This window comes from Artibeus jamaicensis, unplaced genomic scaffold, assembly GCF_021234435.1.
Source record: "Artibeus jamaicensis isolate MK-2021 breed Jamaican fruit bat unplaced genomic scaffold, CSHL_Jam_final contig_936, whole genome shotgun sequence".
Taxonomy (NCBI): Eukaryota; Metazoa; Chordata; class Mammalia; order Chiroptera; family Phyllostomidae; genus Artibeus; species Artibeus jamaicensis.
The window spans coordinates 1,303,440-1,321,343 of NW_026522017.1; the positions used below are offsets into that span (position 1 = coordinate 1,303,440).

Consider the following 17,904-nt stretch of genomic DNA (forward strand, 5'->3'; position numbering starts at 1 on the left):
AATGCCCATATAACTTTAACATCACCTTGAAGCAATTGGTGAGGCCTGGCTCTGACTCCCAGTCCAAATAGCAGGGCTGAAAGGGCCATCTCTCTTCATGCCCAGTTCTCTCCCTATTTTCCACTGGTTGCTTGCACAGGGACATTGCTTTAAAGTGTGTACAGTCTTTCACTTCCCAGCGGCCAGCTGGACTCCTTCCTCGCATGACAACGCAGCCACCACTGTAGCCTAAAAGCAGAAAACAACACTTTCAATACCAGTCGACTAGAACATTTTGTGCTCAGAAGACTTCTTTAGAGTGTTGAATAATTGACATCTCACAATGAAGCCAGCAAGAACACTGAAGGTGAAAAGGGATGCTTTTACTGGCATGATTATTTCATTTCTCATCCTCTCTAGAGAAAAGACTAGAAGATGGAAAACTGAGAGAAGAGAGACTGTGAAGCTTGAAATTTGGGCATTTTTGAGCTCGGATGGCAAATAATGGAAAACAAGGAGCTGTTGCAACTTGAAACTGAATTTGTCCCATATCTCATCAAACACCAACATCCCTCTACTTTGAATTACTGAGTTTTTTAACTGGGCAGAAAAAAGCTTAACTCACCATTTCTTGTGTATGAATGTATACTGTGTTTTGAGACTCTGGTATGAAAAATCAACAATGAAAAATGCATACTGCATATCCTCTGGGAAGTAGATTCAGCAGGAAAAATATGTAAGTGATGGATTTAAATTATTTGCAAGGTATACAACAGAAAACTAGACTGTAAACCATGGCAGAGTGGAGAGAATGAGATGAATTTTAAAACGGGGTCAAAGTCTGGGGCAAGAGTAGGGACAGACTCCAGGGAAAAGGGGAAGACCTTCTAGTTATGGACAAAATGCCATTTTATTATTTTCTGTATGTTTGAACACATGAAACATTCTCTTCCCCTGGAAATAATTTCTAAGTTAAGATCCTTGAGTTTGTCATCAAATTGACACAACTTACAAGACAGCTATAAATAGACTTTAAATTTCAGTGCATAGTAGAAAATAATCCCATTCCAGAAATAGAATAAAAACTGAGAAAGAATGAACTTTTTTCTTGAATCTAGAATGATCATCTAATTAATTAAAACATTAACAATAACAACAACAAAAATAACAACAATATCTACTTACCAGGCCAGGCTGTATGGTAGCTGCCAGACGCAGAGGACAAGGCCAAAGCAAACCAAACAAACAAAACCCAACTCTCAATTTAGTGTGAGGCACAGACACATAGATGCTTAATTGCAGTCAGCATAATGTGTGTAGTGCTATAGGAACCGTGTATGTTCTGATTTTTGCAGGAGACTTCAGAAGGACCCTGAAGTCTGCCTTAGGATGTCAGTAAAGGATCTGCAGGAAGTAATGTCTAAGCTGAGCTTTGAAGAACGAGAAAGAGAGAAGTTTTCAAGGGATGTTTAATAAAAACAACAACAGGTGATTATAGATGAAGCATCTGAAGACTTGTGATGATTTTGGACCTAAAGTCACTTTTAAAAATGTAGTCACTTTGTACTAGATAGTTGTCTTGCTCAATTTCCCTTTAGAAGTTATGGTTTCAATTTTTTAGATACAGAGCAACTGGCATCATCCTTGTCAGCTGTGGTTTGGTTTGTCTTATGCTGACAGAAAGACTAAAGAGAGGGAAAATGAAGAGTGAGATATGAAAAAAAGACAGATAAGATGTACACGCCCTGGCTGGTGTAGCTCAGTGGATTGAGCGCGGGCCTGCGAACCAGACAATCGTGGTTCGATTCCCAGTCAGGGCACATGCCAGGGTTGCAGGCAGGTTCCCTGCAGGCCAGTTCCCAGCAGGGGACGCACGAAAGGCAACCATACATTGATGTTTCTCTCCCTCTCTCCTTCCCTTCCCCTCTAAAGATAAATAAATAAAAATCTTTAAAAAAATCTTTAAAAAAAAAGATGTACAAAGAACCTCTCCTAAAGGAAAGGAAGAGTGTAAAATAGAGAAAGAATAAGGGATCTGCGCTTTCAACAATCCTGGGTCCACACTGTGGGTATCACAGCGCCAAGACAGTCCCCATCTTCAAGAAGCTCCCAGTCCTGTTTACATATGCAAAGAGACCCACAAAGGTGAAAATGACTCATCATGAACAAGGAAACATACTTAGTATGACTCTCATTGAAGAAAAGCAAGTCAAGAGAGAGTTGCTCCATACAAAGTCAGTTCCACTGAACAGAACAGCTAGTTAGTGTTAAAAATGGAGGATAGGGGACAGCCAAAGGAGAGAGATTATAGCATGCAAGCACAGCCTCCCAAGAATGGAGTTTTGTAGTCCCGTTGAATGTAATTTTGAAATGTAGCTCACAATCTGGTAGGATCTCGACCAGTAGAGGAGGTGCTGCATGCTCTGTGTGATGAAATGCTAATGCAATGAACTGTAGAAATCCACATGGAAGCCCAAAGTAACATATTAATAGGGTTGCTCTTGTGGGCTATAGGAAACCATGCACTCCCACCTGATTTCTCCGTCCTTTTTTTCCCCAGCAGCATTTGGCTTAGAGCTGGAAGTCTGGGGTTCTAGTTCCAGCACAAATACTTAGTAACTGGAAACCTGAACAGGTTAGATTAATCACAAAAAAGTTATCTAAAATATGAAGATAACAATCTCTTCTCATGGATTTCAATGAAAATAAAATAAAATAATGTATTAAAAGGCACCCTGAAAGATATAAAGGGCTATAACCACCCTTAAAATGTTGCTTCAATTCATATTTTGCCTGTTTTCATGATAAAAGCTGGGGGTTTGTGGCACAAATTCTGCCTGCAGGTTCAAAGAATTTTTATACAGCTTGAATCAGCAAGTTTAAAATGTAATATACTTTTTTGTTGGTCTTGCATTTTGTCTTACATTCCCACATCAGACAATGATTAAATAGCTTTGGTTTTGGATGCTACAGACATTCAACTCATCTTCATTAGTGCAGAAGGAGATGTTTGTGAACTGCTATGAGGATGAGAGGTGATGTAGGAGTGTTACTGCTATTCTAAATTGGTTAACTTAATGGAACATTTGACCCAAATTTTAGAAGCTCAGCCCCAAAGAAGCAGTAAAGTGGTATAATAAAGGGAGATTGGGCTAAGGGAGATATAAACAAAATTTATAATAATATATTATGGGGATACTTGCAAAGCCAAATAATACAGGTAGGGTGTGGGAAAGAGCAGAGGTGGTTTTTCTCCCAGAGAAACTGTTCTCAAATTCAATAACACATTTCCCACTGGAGAAGAAAAACGATCATCCTGCTCCACGGTGATGACTCTCACATCTCTACCAACTCTCCTGATCTGTCGTACCCTCTTCTACTGTCCCCCACCCTTGCCATCTCTCTCTGTCAAATATGAATCAGAAAACTTTCAGTCAATTAAGAAATTCCAATTCAGTCTTCTAGTCTCTTCCATTTGGCAAAGCTATCTAACCAAACAAGATGAACTGAGCTGGGAAAGCCTCCACCTTCCACCTCTCTGCACAAGTACCTGAAAACAAGCAAGACCTACTTGTGGCCTCAGGGCTAGCAGGGAACTGTAGCTGGGCCTTCTCCATGGAGAAAAGTGAAGCTGTCAGGGTAGGGAAGGTAAGCTTTCCTGGAGTTCTATCTGCCAGGTTCTGAGCTAGGCATTTAATATGGTCTATTCCCTGTTGAACTTCAAAAACAACTTGAGGCAGATATTAGCATTTACAGTTTGCAAATGGCAAAACAGAGTCATAGAGGCTCTATAACTTGCCTAAGTCCACATAGTGAGGATTTGATCTAGAATTTGGAAGCAGATTTATTTGACTGTCCTACGAGACAATGTTAAGATACAGAGTAGGCAGGCATTCAATCAATAGTTGTTGAATGAATGACTGAATCTTCCCCTCAGATGATTTTCATCCATTTCCACGGAGCTTCCTCTCATGTCTCTGGTCATGTTCTCTCCTTTGTGTGGCTATAGCATTTCCTTGAAGATCTATAATCACATCCTTACCTTGTATGATAACTACCCATATGATTATATAAAGCACCAAAGGATGCTCTGATTGAGTTTGCCCTCATTTACATAGTGGTCACGTCAGAGCTCTGATGAGCCCGACAGTGGATTCACCTGTCTATCCCCTGGCTGGACTGGCTTCTTAATACTCCTCGCTTAGAGCAGGGCACTTTCAAGAAAACAGACCTGACTTGCTTTACTGGATCCCATTTTCCTCGTCACTGGCAGATTTCCCCTGACTTGGGGCAACTGGGGTAAATGTGCACTGGATTTATTTCATAGGAATGAAATATGCCTTTTCTGCAGTGTTATCTAGGTCTAGAAACACAAAACTTTTGTCACAAAGCCCGAGCTATGGATGGATGCAAACCAGCGATGTCAAAGTGTTTCTTTTTCACTGTACAGACATCTACGAAACTCTAATATAACTTGAAAAATCTTTTTCAAATGTCCTAACTAGTATGGACTCACCTGTTTTCTTTCACAACTAAGCAGCCTCCATTTTTATTAAATCTTTGAACTAAGTACAAAGTGTGTTTTAGTTTCTAGGCATTAGCTTCCCCCCAAATGAGAAAGGCCCTGTTTCTCAGTTTCCCTTTAATCAGTGACACTTGTTAGTAAGGACAAAAACTGTTTTTCCTGTGTTACCTAACTAGTTAATTCTCTCCCGATACCAAGTACCATAGAGTCCTTCATTGTTGTTATTTGTTTTAATAAAAACCAGAATTTCCTAGTGTTTTGAGAACAGGAAATTTGGTCATGAAAGAAAAGAAATACAGACATAAAACAGGTTAAGCAAAAACCTTATAGTCCTGAATTCAAATTGAAATGATCAGTTTGAACCCCGGAAGTATTTCATCTTACACACGCACACATGCACACACATTTTCTAGCTCTGTTCACCAAACTGGCTGAGAAGTAATAGAAACCAACAAGCAATGAACACTCCTGTGCATGGATTGTGGTACTGAAGTAATGCCATTTCCCATTAAGATGAATCAGGGTTCCTTGGTGAATTGGATGTTTCTCAGTTCAGAGCAGAAATGTACATCTTAATCATACCAAATAGCAGAGAAGCTACCAAAGGCTACTAGTGTTATAGTAAAAGGACTCAGGAGGTAGTGCTTGAGATTTTCATTTTCATTAAAAAGATGATAATTGCAGTGGATTAAAACATACAAATATGTTTTAAATCTTTATAATAGTGCTAAAAAAACCTGTTCACTGTTGCAAGATATTTACAAACAAATAATCATTTTAAAAACTAGTAAACGGAAAGAACTGAGTATTTATTCTGTCTTTCCAATGAAAACTGTATCACAAAGTAACACCCTTAAAAATATATACCCTTCCCCACCTAAAAAAATCCTTCATGGATCAATAGATCTAGGCATTGATCATTAGTGGCTGCCAGCATTGCAAAAAGTGAGACGACTGGACATCATGAGCTCCAACATAGAACACACAGCCACCTATTAAATGGTCTTGCCAAAAAAGATAAGAAAATCTGAATTGAATTGGGCCTCTCATTTTAACTTTTTATAAAAAAGGCATACCTAAAAATGCCAATTTTATGGAAAATAAAGAGGTAGAGTAACACACTAAACAACATATGGAAATACAATCAAAAAGTCCAGATGGCAGCAGGAAACTCCAGAGGACAAACAACCCTTTTGCATCAACAAATAAAAAAAAAAAAGAGAGGCAGGGCCAAGCAACAGAGAAACATAGAGATTAAAACAGATTTTAAGAGACTTATCAACTTATTGCAATGCGTGAACCTTTTCGGAATCCTAATAAAACAAACTATAAAATACATTATATATTTATGAGTCATTTAGAAATTTGAGCACTAACAAGATTTGATTTGAATTATAGTTACTTATTTTTAGGTATGATCATTGCATATATTTATGTTTTTAAAAGAGGAGTCTTTCTCTTTTAGAGATAGTATTAAAATATATGGATGAAACAATATAATGTCTGGGATTTGCTATGAAAAAATATGGGAAGTGGGGGGGGTTGGGGGTATAGACGAAACAAAATGAACCATAAGCTGATAATTGATAATACCAGGTGATGGGTATGTGGTGGTTCATTGTACCCTTGGAGAATATAATATAAAGTTGAAAAAATGGCAGAACCATGATTCCACTACAGATTGACTATTCTGATAATCTGACATAGGAGAGAGTCTTGGCTGAGTTTAGATAAAAAAAAAACCCTGCAGGTTTCCTGTTCAGGGGTCAATTTACATGGTTAGTCTGGGCTGGATTAAGGTTCTGACATGGGGACTAAGCTAATGGATACTTTTTGTGTAGGTGTGACAAGCAGGAGAAAAGGTGATTTTGAATGGTGTATCTGCAAGCTGCAATTTAAAAGAAAAAAGGAAACACAGGGGCTTTTATATTGCTCTTTTCTTCCCCCAAAGATTTACATTTTCGTCTTATTCAGAGACAATTTACTCAATGTCAATCAGCATGAGCAGCCAAACTGAGCATCACGGGATTATTTTTGCTTCAGGGAAAAAAGAAAAAGAGTAATGTCACTCAAATTACAGCAGAAACTTATGAATGACAGGGAGCTCTGCTTCAACTCTGGATTTTAGACATCCAAATATGCCCCAAGGAAGGTAGCATTAAAAACCAAGAATTTTGTCTACTCAAAATGTATTAATTTATTTTGACAGGTATAGACAATCTTAGCTAAATTCCAAAGTATATTAGAAATGATACCTGAGCTTTTTAATTTTTTCAGTAAGAGGGTGACATGGAACTTTACTTCTCTCTGCATTTCAGCAATATTCCTAGATCTAATATTCATGGATCTTTATTGAGTGAACTGGAATGTTTCTTGGTTAGAGCTATGGAAAGTCACCAGTTACTGTACAAGTTTTCTAAGCTGATGCTTATACACACAAAAAAACTTGTCTTAACTTCATCTGGCATACATCTTTTTAAAAGTACAGTTGAAACAAATCCTCACCTGAGGACTTTTTTTTCATTGCTTTAAGAGAGAGAGGAAAGGAGAGAGGAAGGGAGAGAAAGAAACATCAGTGTAAAAGAGAAGCATTGATCAGCTGCCTCCATATACAGCCAGACCCAGGATCTTATGGGCCAGGAGCGGAGATGGAACCGGCAACCTAGGTATGTGCCCTGACAGGAATCAGACTCGCAACCTTTCTGTTATGAGAAAATGCTCCAACCAATTCAGACACACCAGCCAGGGCAAAATGTACAGTTAAAAAAAACGCTAATAAACTACATATTTTAGAGAATTTTGGGTTCACAGGAAAATTGAGGGGAAAACACAGATATTTCCCTAATCCCCATACAGATTTATGTCCCCTACCCCCACTTACACAAAACCTCTCCCACTAGTGACATCCCACACCGTCTTGGAGAATTTGTTAAAATCCATGAACCTGTACTGATACATAGACATCACCCAAAGTCCATGGTTTAAATTAGAATTCAGTCTTGGTGTTGAACGTTGTACAGGTTTAGATAAATGTATAAAGACATTTATCTACCACTATAGTATCATATATTGATAGAATAATTTCACTGCCAGAAAAACCCTGTGTTCTGTCTTTTCATCTGGCTTTGCCCACTAACCTCTGTCAACCACTCATCTTTTTACTGTCCCCATAGTTGTGCTTTTTTTGCAGAATGTCATCTGATTGAAATCATAACAGTATGTAGCCTTTTCAGATTAGCTTTTTCACTTAGTAATATGCATTGAGTTTCCTTCATGTCCTTTCATGGCTTGATAGCTCATTTGGTTTTCAGCACTGAATTATATTCCATTGTCTGGATATACTACAGCTTATTTATCCACTCACCTATTAAAGGAGATCTTGATTGCTTACCAGTTTGGGCAATTATGAGTAAAACTTTCATAAAAGTCCATTTATGGGTTTTCGTGTGAATGTGTTTCCAATGCATTGGATAAACAACAAGGAATGTGCCTGTTTATTCTGTAAGAAGCTGACAAAGTGGCTGCACCATTTTGCCCTCCTACCAGCAATTTATGAGGTGCTCCAGCTGCTCCACATCCGCACTTGGCGTTGTCAGTGTTTGGGATTTGGTCATCCTCATAGGTGTGAACCGATGGCTCATTGTTCGGATTTGCAAGTTCCTAAAGACGTGCGATGTTAAACATATTTTCATATGCTTACTTGCTATCTACATATCTTTTTTGTTTCAGGTCTTTCGTCCATTTTTAAAGTGGGTTCTTAATATTCTTGCTGAGTTTTAAGAGTTCTTTGTATATTTTGGATAACAGCCTCTTATCAGATGTGGTTTTAGCAAATATTTTCTCCCAGTCTAGTTGTTTTCTCATTCTCTTGATACTGTTTTTCTCAGAGTGAAAATTTTTAGTTTTAATGCTCATCATTTATTTCATGGATTGTGACTTTAGTGTTGTGTCTAAAAAGTCCTTGCCATACCCAAGGTCATCTGCGTTTTTTATTGTGTTTTCCTCTGGAACTGTTATGGCTCTGCATTTTATATTTAGGTCTATGGTCCAGCTTGAGTTAATTTTTGTAAGGGGTATAAGGTCTGACTGTATGTAATATTCCTTTATCTTTTTAATGTCCACAGGATTTGTATCTTCTTTCTTTTTACTTAGTGAATCTGACTAGAGGCTTATCAATATCATTAATATTTTCTTTTTTAAGATTTTATTTAGTTATCCTTAGAGGGGAATGGGAAGAAGATAGAGAGAGAAATGTCAATGTATGGTTGCCTCTCGTGTGTCCCTTGCTGGGAACTGGCCTGCAACCCAGGCATGTGCCCTGACTGGGAATTGAACTGTGATACTCTGGTTCACAGGCCCACGCTCAATCCACTGAGCTACACCAGCCAGGGCCAATATTTTCAAAGAATCAGCATTTGGTTTTAATAATTTTCTGGTTTCAATTTCATTGATTTTTAAGCTTGGACTCTTATTATTTCTTTTTTCTGCTTACTTTACATTTAATTTTGCTGTTTTTAAAATCCTCACTCAAAGGATGTGGTTTTATTGATTTTCAGAAAGAGGAAAAGAGAGGAGAGGGGATGGAGGGGGAGGGAGAGAGAGAGAGAGAAAAAGAGAGAGAGAGAGAGAGACTGCCTCCTGACTGGGCATCAAAGTCACAACCTCAGTATGTGCCCTGACTGGGGATCAGGCCTGCAACCCCTTGGAACATGGCAGGATGCTCCAACTGAGCCATGAAATCAGGGCTGATTTGCTCTGCTTCTTCTGGTTTCCTAAGGTGAAAGTTTAGATTATTGCTTTTAGATATTTCTTTTCTAATATATGCATTCAATGCTAAAAATTTCCCTTTAAACACTGCTTTCTACACATCTCACAAAATTTTTGATAAATTGTTATTTTTTATTTTCATTTAGTTTAATATATTTAAGATTTCTCTTGAGATTTTATTTTTGACCCACATGTTATTTAGAAGTCTATTGTTTAATCTCCAAGTATTTGGGGAATTTCCAGCTGTCTTTCTGCTCTTGCTTTCTAGTTTAATTCCAATATGGTCTGAGAGAAGAAAGTATACGATTTCTACTCTTTTCAGTTTGGTAAGGTGTGTTTTATGCCCCAGAATGTGGTCTACCATGCTGAGTGTTCCATGTGAGCTTGAGAGGAAGGTGTAGTCTGCTGTCGCTGGATGAAATAATCTCCAGATGTCAATAATATTTAGTTGACTGATGGTGCTGTTGAGTTCAGTTTTGTCCTTACTGATTTCCTTAGCTGCTGGATCTGTCCATTTCTGGTAAAGGAGGGTTAAAGTATTCAACTATAATAGTAGATGTATCTATTTCTTTTTGCAGTTCTAACAGTTTTCCCTCATGTATTTTATCACTCTGTTGTGAGATGCATATACATTAAGGATTGTTCTGTCTTAGAATACTGACTCTTTTATCACTATGTAATATTCTTTTTTATTGCTGAAAACTTTCCTTGTTTTGAAGTCTGTTCTGTCTGAAATCAATACAGCAATTCTTGCTTTCTTCTGATTAATATTAGTATTTCTTCATCCCTTTACTTTCAATCTATACATGTCTTTATATTTAAAGTGGGTTTCTTCTAGACAACATATAATTGGGTCTTGTTTTTTGACTCAGTCTAAAGTATCCATCTTTTCATTAGTATATTTAGCCCTTTGACTAGTATTTGATATAAATAGTTGTTATTGTTATCATGATATTTATCTTTCTCAGGGAAGAGCATGATGGGGCCCCTAACCCATTTCCTCTAGTTACAAATTTACAGGGAACCCACTGCCTATCATCTGTTGGAATAGCACTAACTGAGAGCCATAGGAAAGAAAGTGACTAAGTCACTCAAACAGGAATTCATGCTGAAGTAACAGGGTGTTGAGTCTAGGCTGGTAATTTAAGCTTAATACAAGGGCTTAAGGTTGGTTCCACAGGGCCTAGTGTAGGCTGTGGGTAAAGCCCCTAGCTTCTCCAAAACTGCTTAAACTGGCACAATTTCATGCTTTGGGATCCAGAGCTGAGCACACAAGAGTGAGTTAATAGAGCTGTAACTCTGGAATCCTGCTAAGATACCACAGGAGTCCACGGAGCACATGGACTAATAAGAATGTTACCTAAGTGATGGGTCACCATTCCTCAGAAAGTCACATAGCGGTGACCACAAACTGATTCAAGGTGCCCACATGTGCCCACTTACTGTGCCCATGCACTGTGAAGTATCAGGAACTATTCTTGAATCAGTAAACCCCTGGAATTCTGGGAAAGAATTTCAGGGGGAGAAATTGTACTTCTGCTTATATAAAGGCATGTGTGGTCTTTAGCGATAAATTTATACCTTGTCAAATGTATAAATACCTTTGTCAAATGTATATATACCTTGTCAACATGTCAAATGACTCACATGGGTTATAAAATGACCAGCCATATATGTTACCCCTTGAGAACCTGTGGTAATCATTTAGTTAATATACACATTAAGAAAATATTCAGGAACAATCAAAGGAGTTGGACTAAGAGGTAGAAGGAACTTGGAGCAAAGAAAGCGGAAGAGAATGGTGATGTCCCAGTCCCCTCTACTCACGGGGCTGATGTGCATTCCAGTGTGTGTAGCGCACGGGCTCTGAGTTCTGCCCTGTTGTCTTCCAAGTGTATTCTCCTGTGTCATTTTGGTCTTGGAGAGCTATCCAAAAATAACTGTCCTTTGTTTTTGCCACACTACTGATCAAACTGGTAATAAAAGCCTGTTCAAACCTTAAAAGGGGAAAAAGGAAATGTTTATTATAGTAAACCTCTGGGCAATAAAAATGTCATTAAAACATAATAAGGTGCACAGAATGGTACCAGAATAAACATTTTCTCATGCGTTCTTTAGAACACAGAGCAGAAAAATACCCACCGACTTTGGACATCACTAATAAAAGTGAAATGTCAGTGTGATTCCCAGAAATGCATGAGTGAGGTTGAGTTTGACTCTTATAGACAGACTTAATTCTTTCAAAGAATAGAGTTCCACTCTCATTTTGAAGTGTAGGTGGTAGAATCCACAAAGCCAGCAATTATACATTTTGGGCACAACACGCACCTGATTGCCTATTTTGCAATCAGGCCACAAACACACACCGTCCCGTAATGTGCATGAGATGGGGCTTAGATAGAGGGGAGAAGAAAGGATGTCATGCTTTTCTGAATGAGCATCTGCCAGGAGAGTTCACAAGGCACCCACCCTCCACACTTGCCTGGTGAGAATGAAACAGAGGTTGAAATAGCACTTTTATGTCTCCCAAAGGAGTTTGTTCACAGGCACACACAGCCATTGACTTAACATGGAGTTGTTGACTTATTCAAACATATTCAGATGTGCAAATTCACTGAAGATAAATTTAAAACCCCAAGAATAAGCCCAAGAAAGCATATCCAGTAATATTTTCTCCAAACAACTGAATGAGTTACTACTGTTCATTGATTGGTGGAAATGCTCCCTTCCCAACACAAATGCATCAGAAGCAAAATCTAGAAAATGTATATATGTGCTTTCAGATGGCCACCTAAGCAAAAAAAAATTTTATTAAAATGTAACTAACACTGAAATTTTAAGCTAAATTGTAAACTATCTTGAAAAATTTATTTTCAGCACATATAAAGTTTGGAAGAAAACACTTCAAACAGTGGTGATTTGGGCCAGACCTTGCAGAGTCAGTGGGAAAGGAAAGGCCTGCTGAACTTGCCCAAGAAACCTAACAAGAAAGCAAATTAGACTTTCTCAACCAATTTTGGATTTTTTCATTGTCACGCATCCCTAACATGCAAAGGGAAGCAAAAAGCAATGGGGTCATTCAAGAATAGAGAAGTCTCAATGGAACTAGGGGAGGGAAAGAGAAACACAAAGGAGTAAAGTTTTAAATAGCCTTACGAACATCACTAGCAACAGGCAATGGCCTTAGGTGTCTGTGATACTCATCTCGGCAGAGCACATGCATTTTCATCATGCTTTAGTAAATATCTTCTGTAGGTATCTCTATTAATTAATAGTATGACTAGCACATATGTGAAATTAAAAAAGTTCTTTATTTAACCAGATCGCAGTGGCAGAGACTTCTGTAAATGTACCTCAAAAGGAAGGTAGATAAAGCTACATATTGTCTAGATACTATTGTAATTTTCCTCATACTTCCATTGGTTCACATTCTCATGACATTCTCCCCTCTGAGGCCTAGTTGCATCATTAACATGCCCAGTGCCTGAAATTGCTGTGCTAGGAAATCAGCAAGGCACTGCACGATGAAGGCTATGGGTAGGACCACCATTCACTGTGCTGGTTCTAAAAACTCAAGGGGTATTGCTGGTTCTTTAGCTTTACATGTACTAAAACATTTATCAGAAAATGAAGAGGAATAATATCGTCCGTGGACTTGGACTCTAGTAGCATTATTCATGAAATATTTTGCTTCTGTCCCTTGTTGGTTTTAGATTTATTTAGTCCACTCTGATTTACTATCTTATCTCCATTTATCATTGCTTAAAATGATAGATGCTTTCTGCTTTTTAATTGGCAAGTCTATCTTTTAAGTAGTTGCATATAACACTCATATATTAAATCCTAAAATTGTTAAATCAAAACAGGACTCTAGTTTCCTCGGTCCATTTTAGAAGATGGCTTTTGTTTTGTTTTGTTTTGTTTCTTAGAGATTTTATTTACTGGGTTGGCCATTTTCATTTTCACCAAAAACTTTACTGATTTGGGTATTTTGAGCATGTTGGCTGTCTCCCACGTTATAATGTTGAATATTCTTAATTAATGTCTCAATTTGATCGCTATCAACTTCAACTGGTCTACCCCACCATGGAGCATTGTCCAGCGAGAATATCCAACGAGAAACTTCGCAAACCACCTTCGCCATGTTCAGTCAGTCACATCACCTTCTCTACACACTGCATAAATACGTCACTGCATTTTAGTTGTGTTTTCACCTTTCTTGAAATAAGAAAGCACAATATCCCGAAAATGTTGCATATTTTCTTCTATTTTCAATATTAAAATGGCTATACAAAAATTTACCAATGTTGGTAAGTTTTTTTAATGCACTCTGATATGACAGCTGTCACAATATATTCTAACAAAATTGTGTCAAATGAAGCGAATGAGAACTAAGCACTACTAGAGCCATCTTATGAGGAAAAAAGCAAACGAACTTTCTGGCCGACCCAATATTTATTTCTAGAGAGGGTAAGAAAGGGAGAAAGAGAGGGAGAGGAACATTGATGTGAGAGAGAAACATCAATTGGTTGTCTCCCGTACATGCTCCAACCACGGACCAAACCTGCCACCCAAGCATGTGCTCTGACCAGGAATTGAACTGGCGATCTTTAGCTTTACAGAACAACACTCAACCCAGTGAACCACACCAGTCAGGCCAAGAAGATGGCATTGTTAATAAAGAAATTCAGCAAATATATCTTTCTTCTAAACCATATATTCTAGGAAATTGACTCTGGATAAAAGCATGCAATCTCTCCAGTGCCTATTTTCAACTGATAAAGAAACAGGAGAACAGTTCATATTCTTTAATATTTTATTTGGTTTCAAACACTAGAAGTGTTGATGGAGCAGATGACCTTTCAAAGTCTTTTCTGGGTTTGTGTTTTAAAATTCTTCATTTGAGAATATTCTGGAGTTTTATAATATCTGGCTTTTTTGTTTGTTTTATCTGAGGTTATTTAATTCAAATGTCATGATTTAAGGAACAACGAAAACCATATGTACATGGCTTTATATTATTATTATTATTTGAATCAGGATAAAATGTTATCTCTAAAAAATTCAGTGAGCATTTTTTTGTTTTTTCTTAAAAAATGGTAAAATATTTCAATTGTGTATACCTACTTATGAACTCAAATTTTGTAGGGGAAAATTCTTAGAATCAGAAATTAATTTTGCCAATCTGCTTCTTTAACAAGTTAAAACATCAAATGTGCATTTTTAGTGTAAGCAAGAAAAATATATCTTGAACTTCTATCGGCTTGACAGGAAATTGTTGCTCATGGCACTAAACATTAATTTTTAATTTAAAAATGCAGTCTGAGGATCACAATGTGTATTTTTGGCATACATAGACAAACATTTTTATATTAGAATGAACATTTTGCATTTTAAAAATGTATACTTCAAAAAGCTATTTTATACTTAAATCTCTAATTGAACACTATATATTTTTTTCATCAGTTTAGCTGGCATCATATGTAGCTGAAAAAAAGATGTTTCTTGTCTGTGAAAAAAACACAGTACTTAGCAGCAGCAAAACTACAGTGATTGTGTTTGTATTACCTGAAAAAAGAGATTGAAAAAGTAATACATTTGGAAGTAGCTTTGCTAGAGAGCTATTTCAATTAAAAAACCCCAGTGGTAGTCCTTATATATAATGACCTGGCTCAGTTTGGAATTGAGTCATTGTGATTGGGTTTCTCCCAATAACACAACTTAGTATTTTTAATGCCGGTTTCAAATAAATTACTCTATTGCTGAACTAATATAAGATGATAAATTTCTTTCTTTTTTCTTAAAATAAAGAATAAAAATTGGATATCAGTAGTTTTTAAATGGGAGACACACATCATGATCATTATTGCAAGAAGTTTTTGGTGGCACTCCTCAAGAACTAGAAATGTTGAGCTTTTTGAGCATTGCTTCTTGCAAAATTCTGGAAGAGAAATGTAGAACTAGAAAATACACATAAGGACTAAACATGTAAGAGTAAATACCAAACTATTAATGGAAGTTACCTTTCAGAAGTGAAGTGGGGTTGTTTGGGAAGAGGGATAGTGGAGGTGAGGGTACACTTTCACTTTTTAGTCCACATTCTCTAGCTTGCATGAATCTGTATCAGTAAGAATGTTTTTATTGTATAATTTAAAAGGGGGTATAATTAAAATGTGTTTTTAGAAAAGAAAGTTAACTGCATTGTACATAAAAACTGTTAGAACTAATAAACAAATTCTCTAAAGTTGAAGGATAAAAAGTCAACACAGAGAAATCAGTTGCATTTCTGTATGGTAACAATGAACAATAAAAAGAAAACTACAAAAACAATTCCATTTGTAATAGCATCAAAAAGAATAAAACACTTGGGAATACACTTACCCAAGGAGGTAGAAGACTCGCATATTGAAAACTACAAAATATCGCTGAAGGAAATTAAAGAAGACATAGATAAATAGAAAATCAATCCGGTTGATTTATTGGAAGACTTGTTCTTAAAATGTCCATATCACCCAAAGCAATCTATAGATTGAATGTAATCTCTATCAAGATCCCAACATTTTTTTTTTGCAGAAATAGAAAAATTCATTTTAAACTTCATATGGAATTTTAAGGGACCCTGACTAGCAAAACGAACATGAAAAACAAGAACAAAATGGTCCTCACATGTGTTTACTTTTGTTTTGTTTCCCTTGCCTGGGGAGATAATATCTGATAAAATATTGCTATGAGCAATGTCTGTGATTTTGCTGCCTATGTATTCTTCTACAGTTTTTATGGTTTTGGGTCCAACATTTAAGTTTTGGATCCATTTTGAATTTATTCTTGTGTGTGATGTAAGAAGGTGGCCTGGTTTCATTTTTTTGCAAGTATCTGTCCAATTTTCCCAATACCATTTTATAGAATTAACTATCTTCAGCTGATTATATGTGCTTGTTTCCTCTGTCAAATAATAATTGACTATAAATGTGTGGGTTTATTTCTGGGCTCTCTATTTGGTTCCATTGACCTATGTGTCTGTTTTTATGCCAGTACTATGCCGTTTTGATTACTATGGCTTTATAGTATAGTTTCATGTTAGGTAGCATGATTCCTCCAACTGTGTTCTTTCTCAGGATTGATGTTGCTATGTGGGGCCTTCTATAGTTACATATAAATTTTTGAAATATTTGTTCTGGTTCTGTAAAATATGTCATTGGAATTTTGATAGGAATTGCATTGAATCTATAGGTTGCTTTGGGTAGTATGGGCATATTAATGATGTTAATTCTTCCTACCCATGAACATGGTATGTACTTCCACTTATTTGTATCTTCTTCAATTTCTTTGTTCGGTGTCTTATAATTTTCTGAGTACAGGTTTTTTACATCCTTGACTAGGTTTATTACTAACTACATCAAACTAAAAAGGTTTTGCATAGCAAAGGAAATCATCAACAAAATAAAAAGACATCCCACAGAATGGGAGAACATAATTGCTGATATATCTGATAAGGGATTAACATCCAAAATTTATAAAGAACTTACAAAACTCAACACCAAATGTAGAAACCACCTGAATAGACATTTCTCCAAAGAGGACATACAGATGGCCAAGAGACATATGGAAAGATGCTCAACATCACTAATCATGCAAGAAATGAAAATTAAAACCACAATGAGATGTCATCTCACACCTGTCAGAATGGCCATCATCAATAAATCAACAAAGAACAAGTGCTGGCAGGGATGTGAAGAAAGGGGAACCCTTTTGCTCTGTTGGTGGGAATGCAGACTGGTGCCCCCACTCTGGAAAGCAGTCTGGAGATAGCTCAAAAAATTAAAAATGGATCTGCCTTTTGATCCAGCGATCCCACTTCTGGGAATATATTCTAAGGAACGCAAAACACTAATTCAAAAGAACTTAAGCACCCTTGTGTTCATTGCAGTGTTATTTACAATAACCAAGATATGGAAGAAGCCCAAATGCCGTTCATCAGTAGATGAGTGGATAAAACAATGATGGGACATTTACACAATGGAATACTACTTGGCTGTAAAAAAAAAAAAGAAAATTTTACCCCTTGTGACAGGATGGATGGTTCTGGAGAACATTATGTTATGTGAAATAAGCCAGTCAGAGAAAGACAAATACCATGTGATTTCACTCATATGTGGAACCTAATGAACAAACTGAACTAACAAGCAAAACAGAGGCAGACTCAGGTGGAGAGCAGGAAGACAACTAGTTTGGGGAAGACATCAGGTGGTAGAGGGAGCAAAAAGGAAAAAGGACTCATGGACATGGACAACAGTGTGTTGATTCCTTGGGGAAACAAAGTATGAGGGGACTAAATGGTAATAGAAAAATACAATAAGGATTAAATTAAAAAAGACCAAAAAATTTTTAAAAATCAAAACAAAGTAGATGTCTCACACTTCCTGACTGCAAAACTTAATAAAAAGTCTGGTAATCAAAGTAGGGTGGTATTGGCATAGAGAAGATGTATAGATCAGTGAAACAGAGTACAGAACCCAGAGACAAACCCTCACGTATATGGTCAAGTGATTTTTGACAAGGGCGCCAAGACAGTGGGGGAAAGGACAATATTTTCAGGGAGGATGCTGGGGAAACTGGATTTCTACCTGCAGAAG

At 37.0% G+C, this 17,904-nt stretch overlaps 1 protein-coding gene across 4 annotated transcripts in view; it reads right to left on the reverse strand.

Moving 5' to 3' along the window:
- PLA2R1 (phospholipase A2 receptor 1) overlaps positions 1–17,904 on the reverse strand; it is a 117,788-nt gene that overhangs the window by 49,519 nt on the left and 50,365 nt on the right. For all 4 annotated transcript variants that reach the window (XR_005081831.2, XR_005081830.2, XM_037140427.2 and 1 more), the window contains exons 11-12: positions 11,099–11,268; positions 26–228 (exon numbers count right to left, since the gene is read on the reverse strand). Coding sequence is in view for 2 of the 4 variants with exons in the window: in XM_037140427.2 (XP_036996322.2) it covers positions 26–228; positions 11,099–11,268 (373 nt within the window). In the remaining 2 variants the exon portion in view is untranslated. The remainder of the gene's footprint in view (positions 1–25; positions 229–11,098; positions 11,269–17,904) is intronic.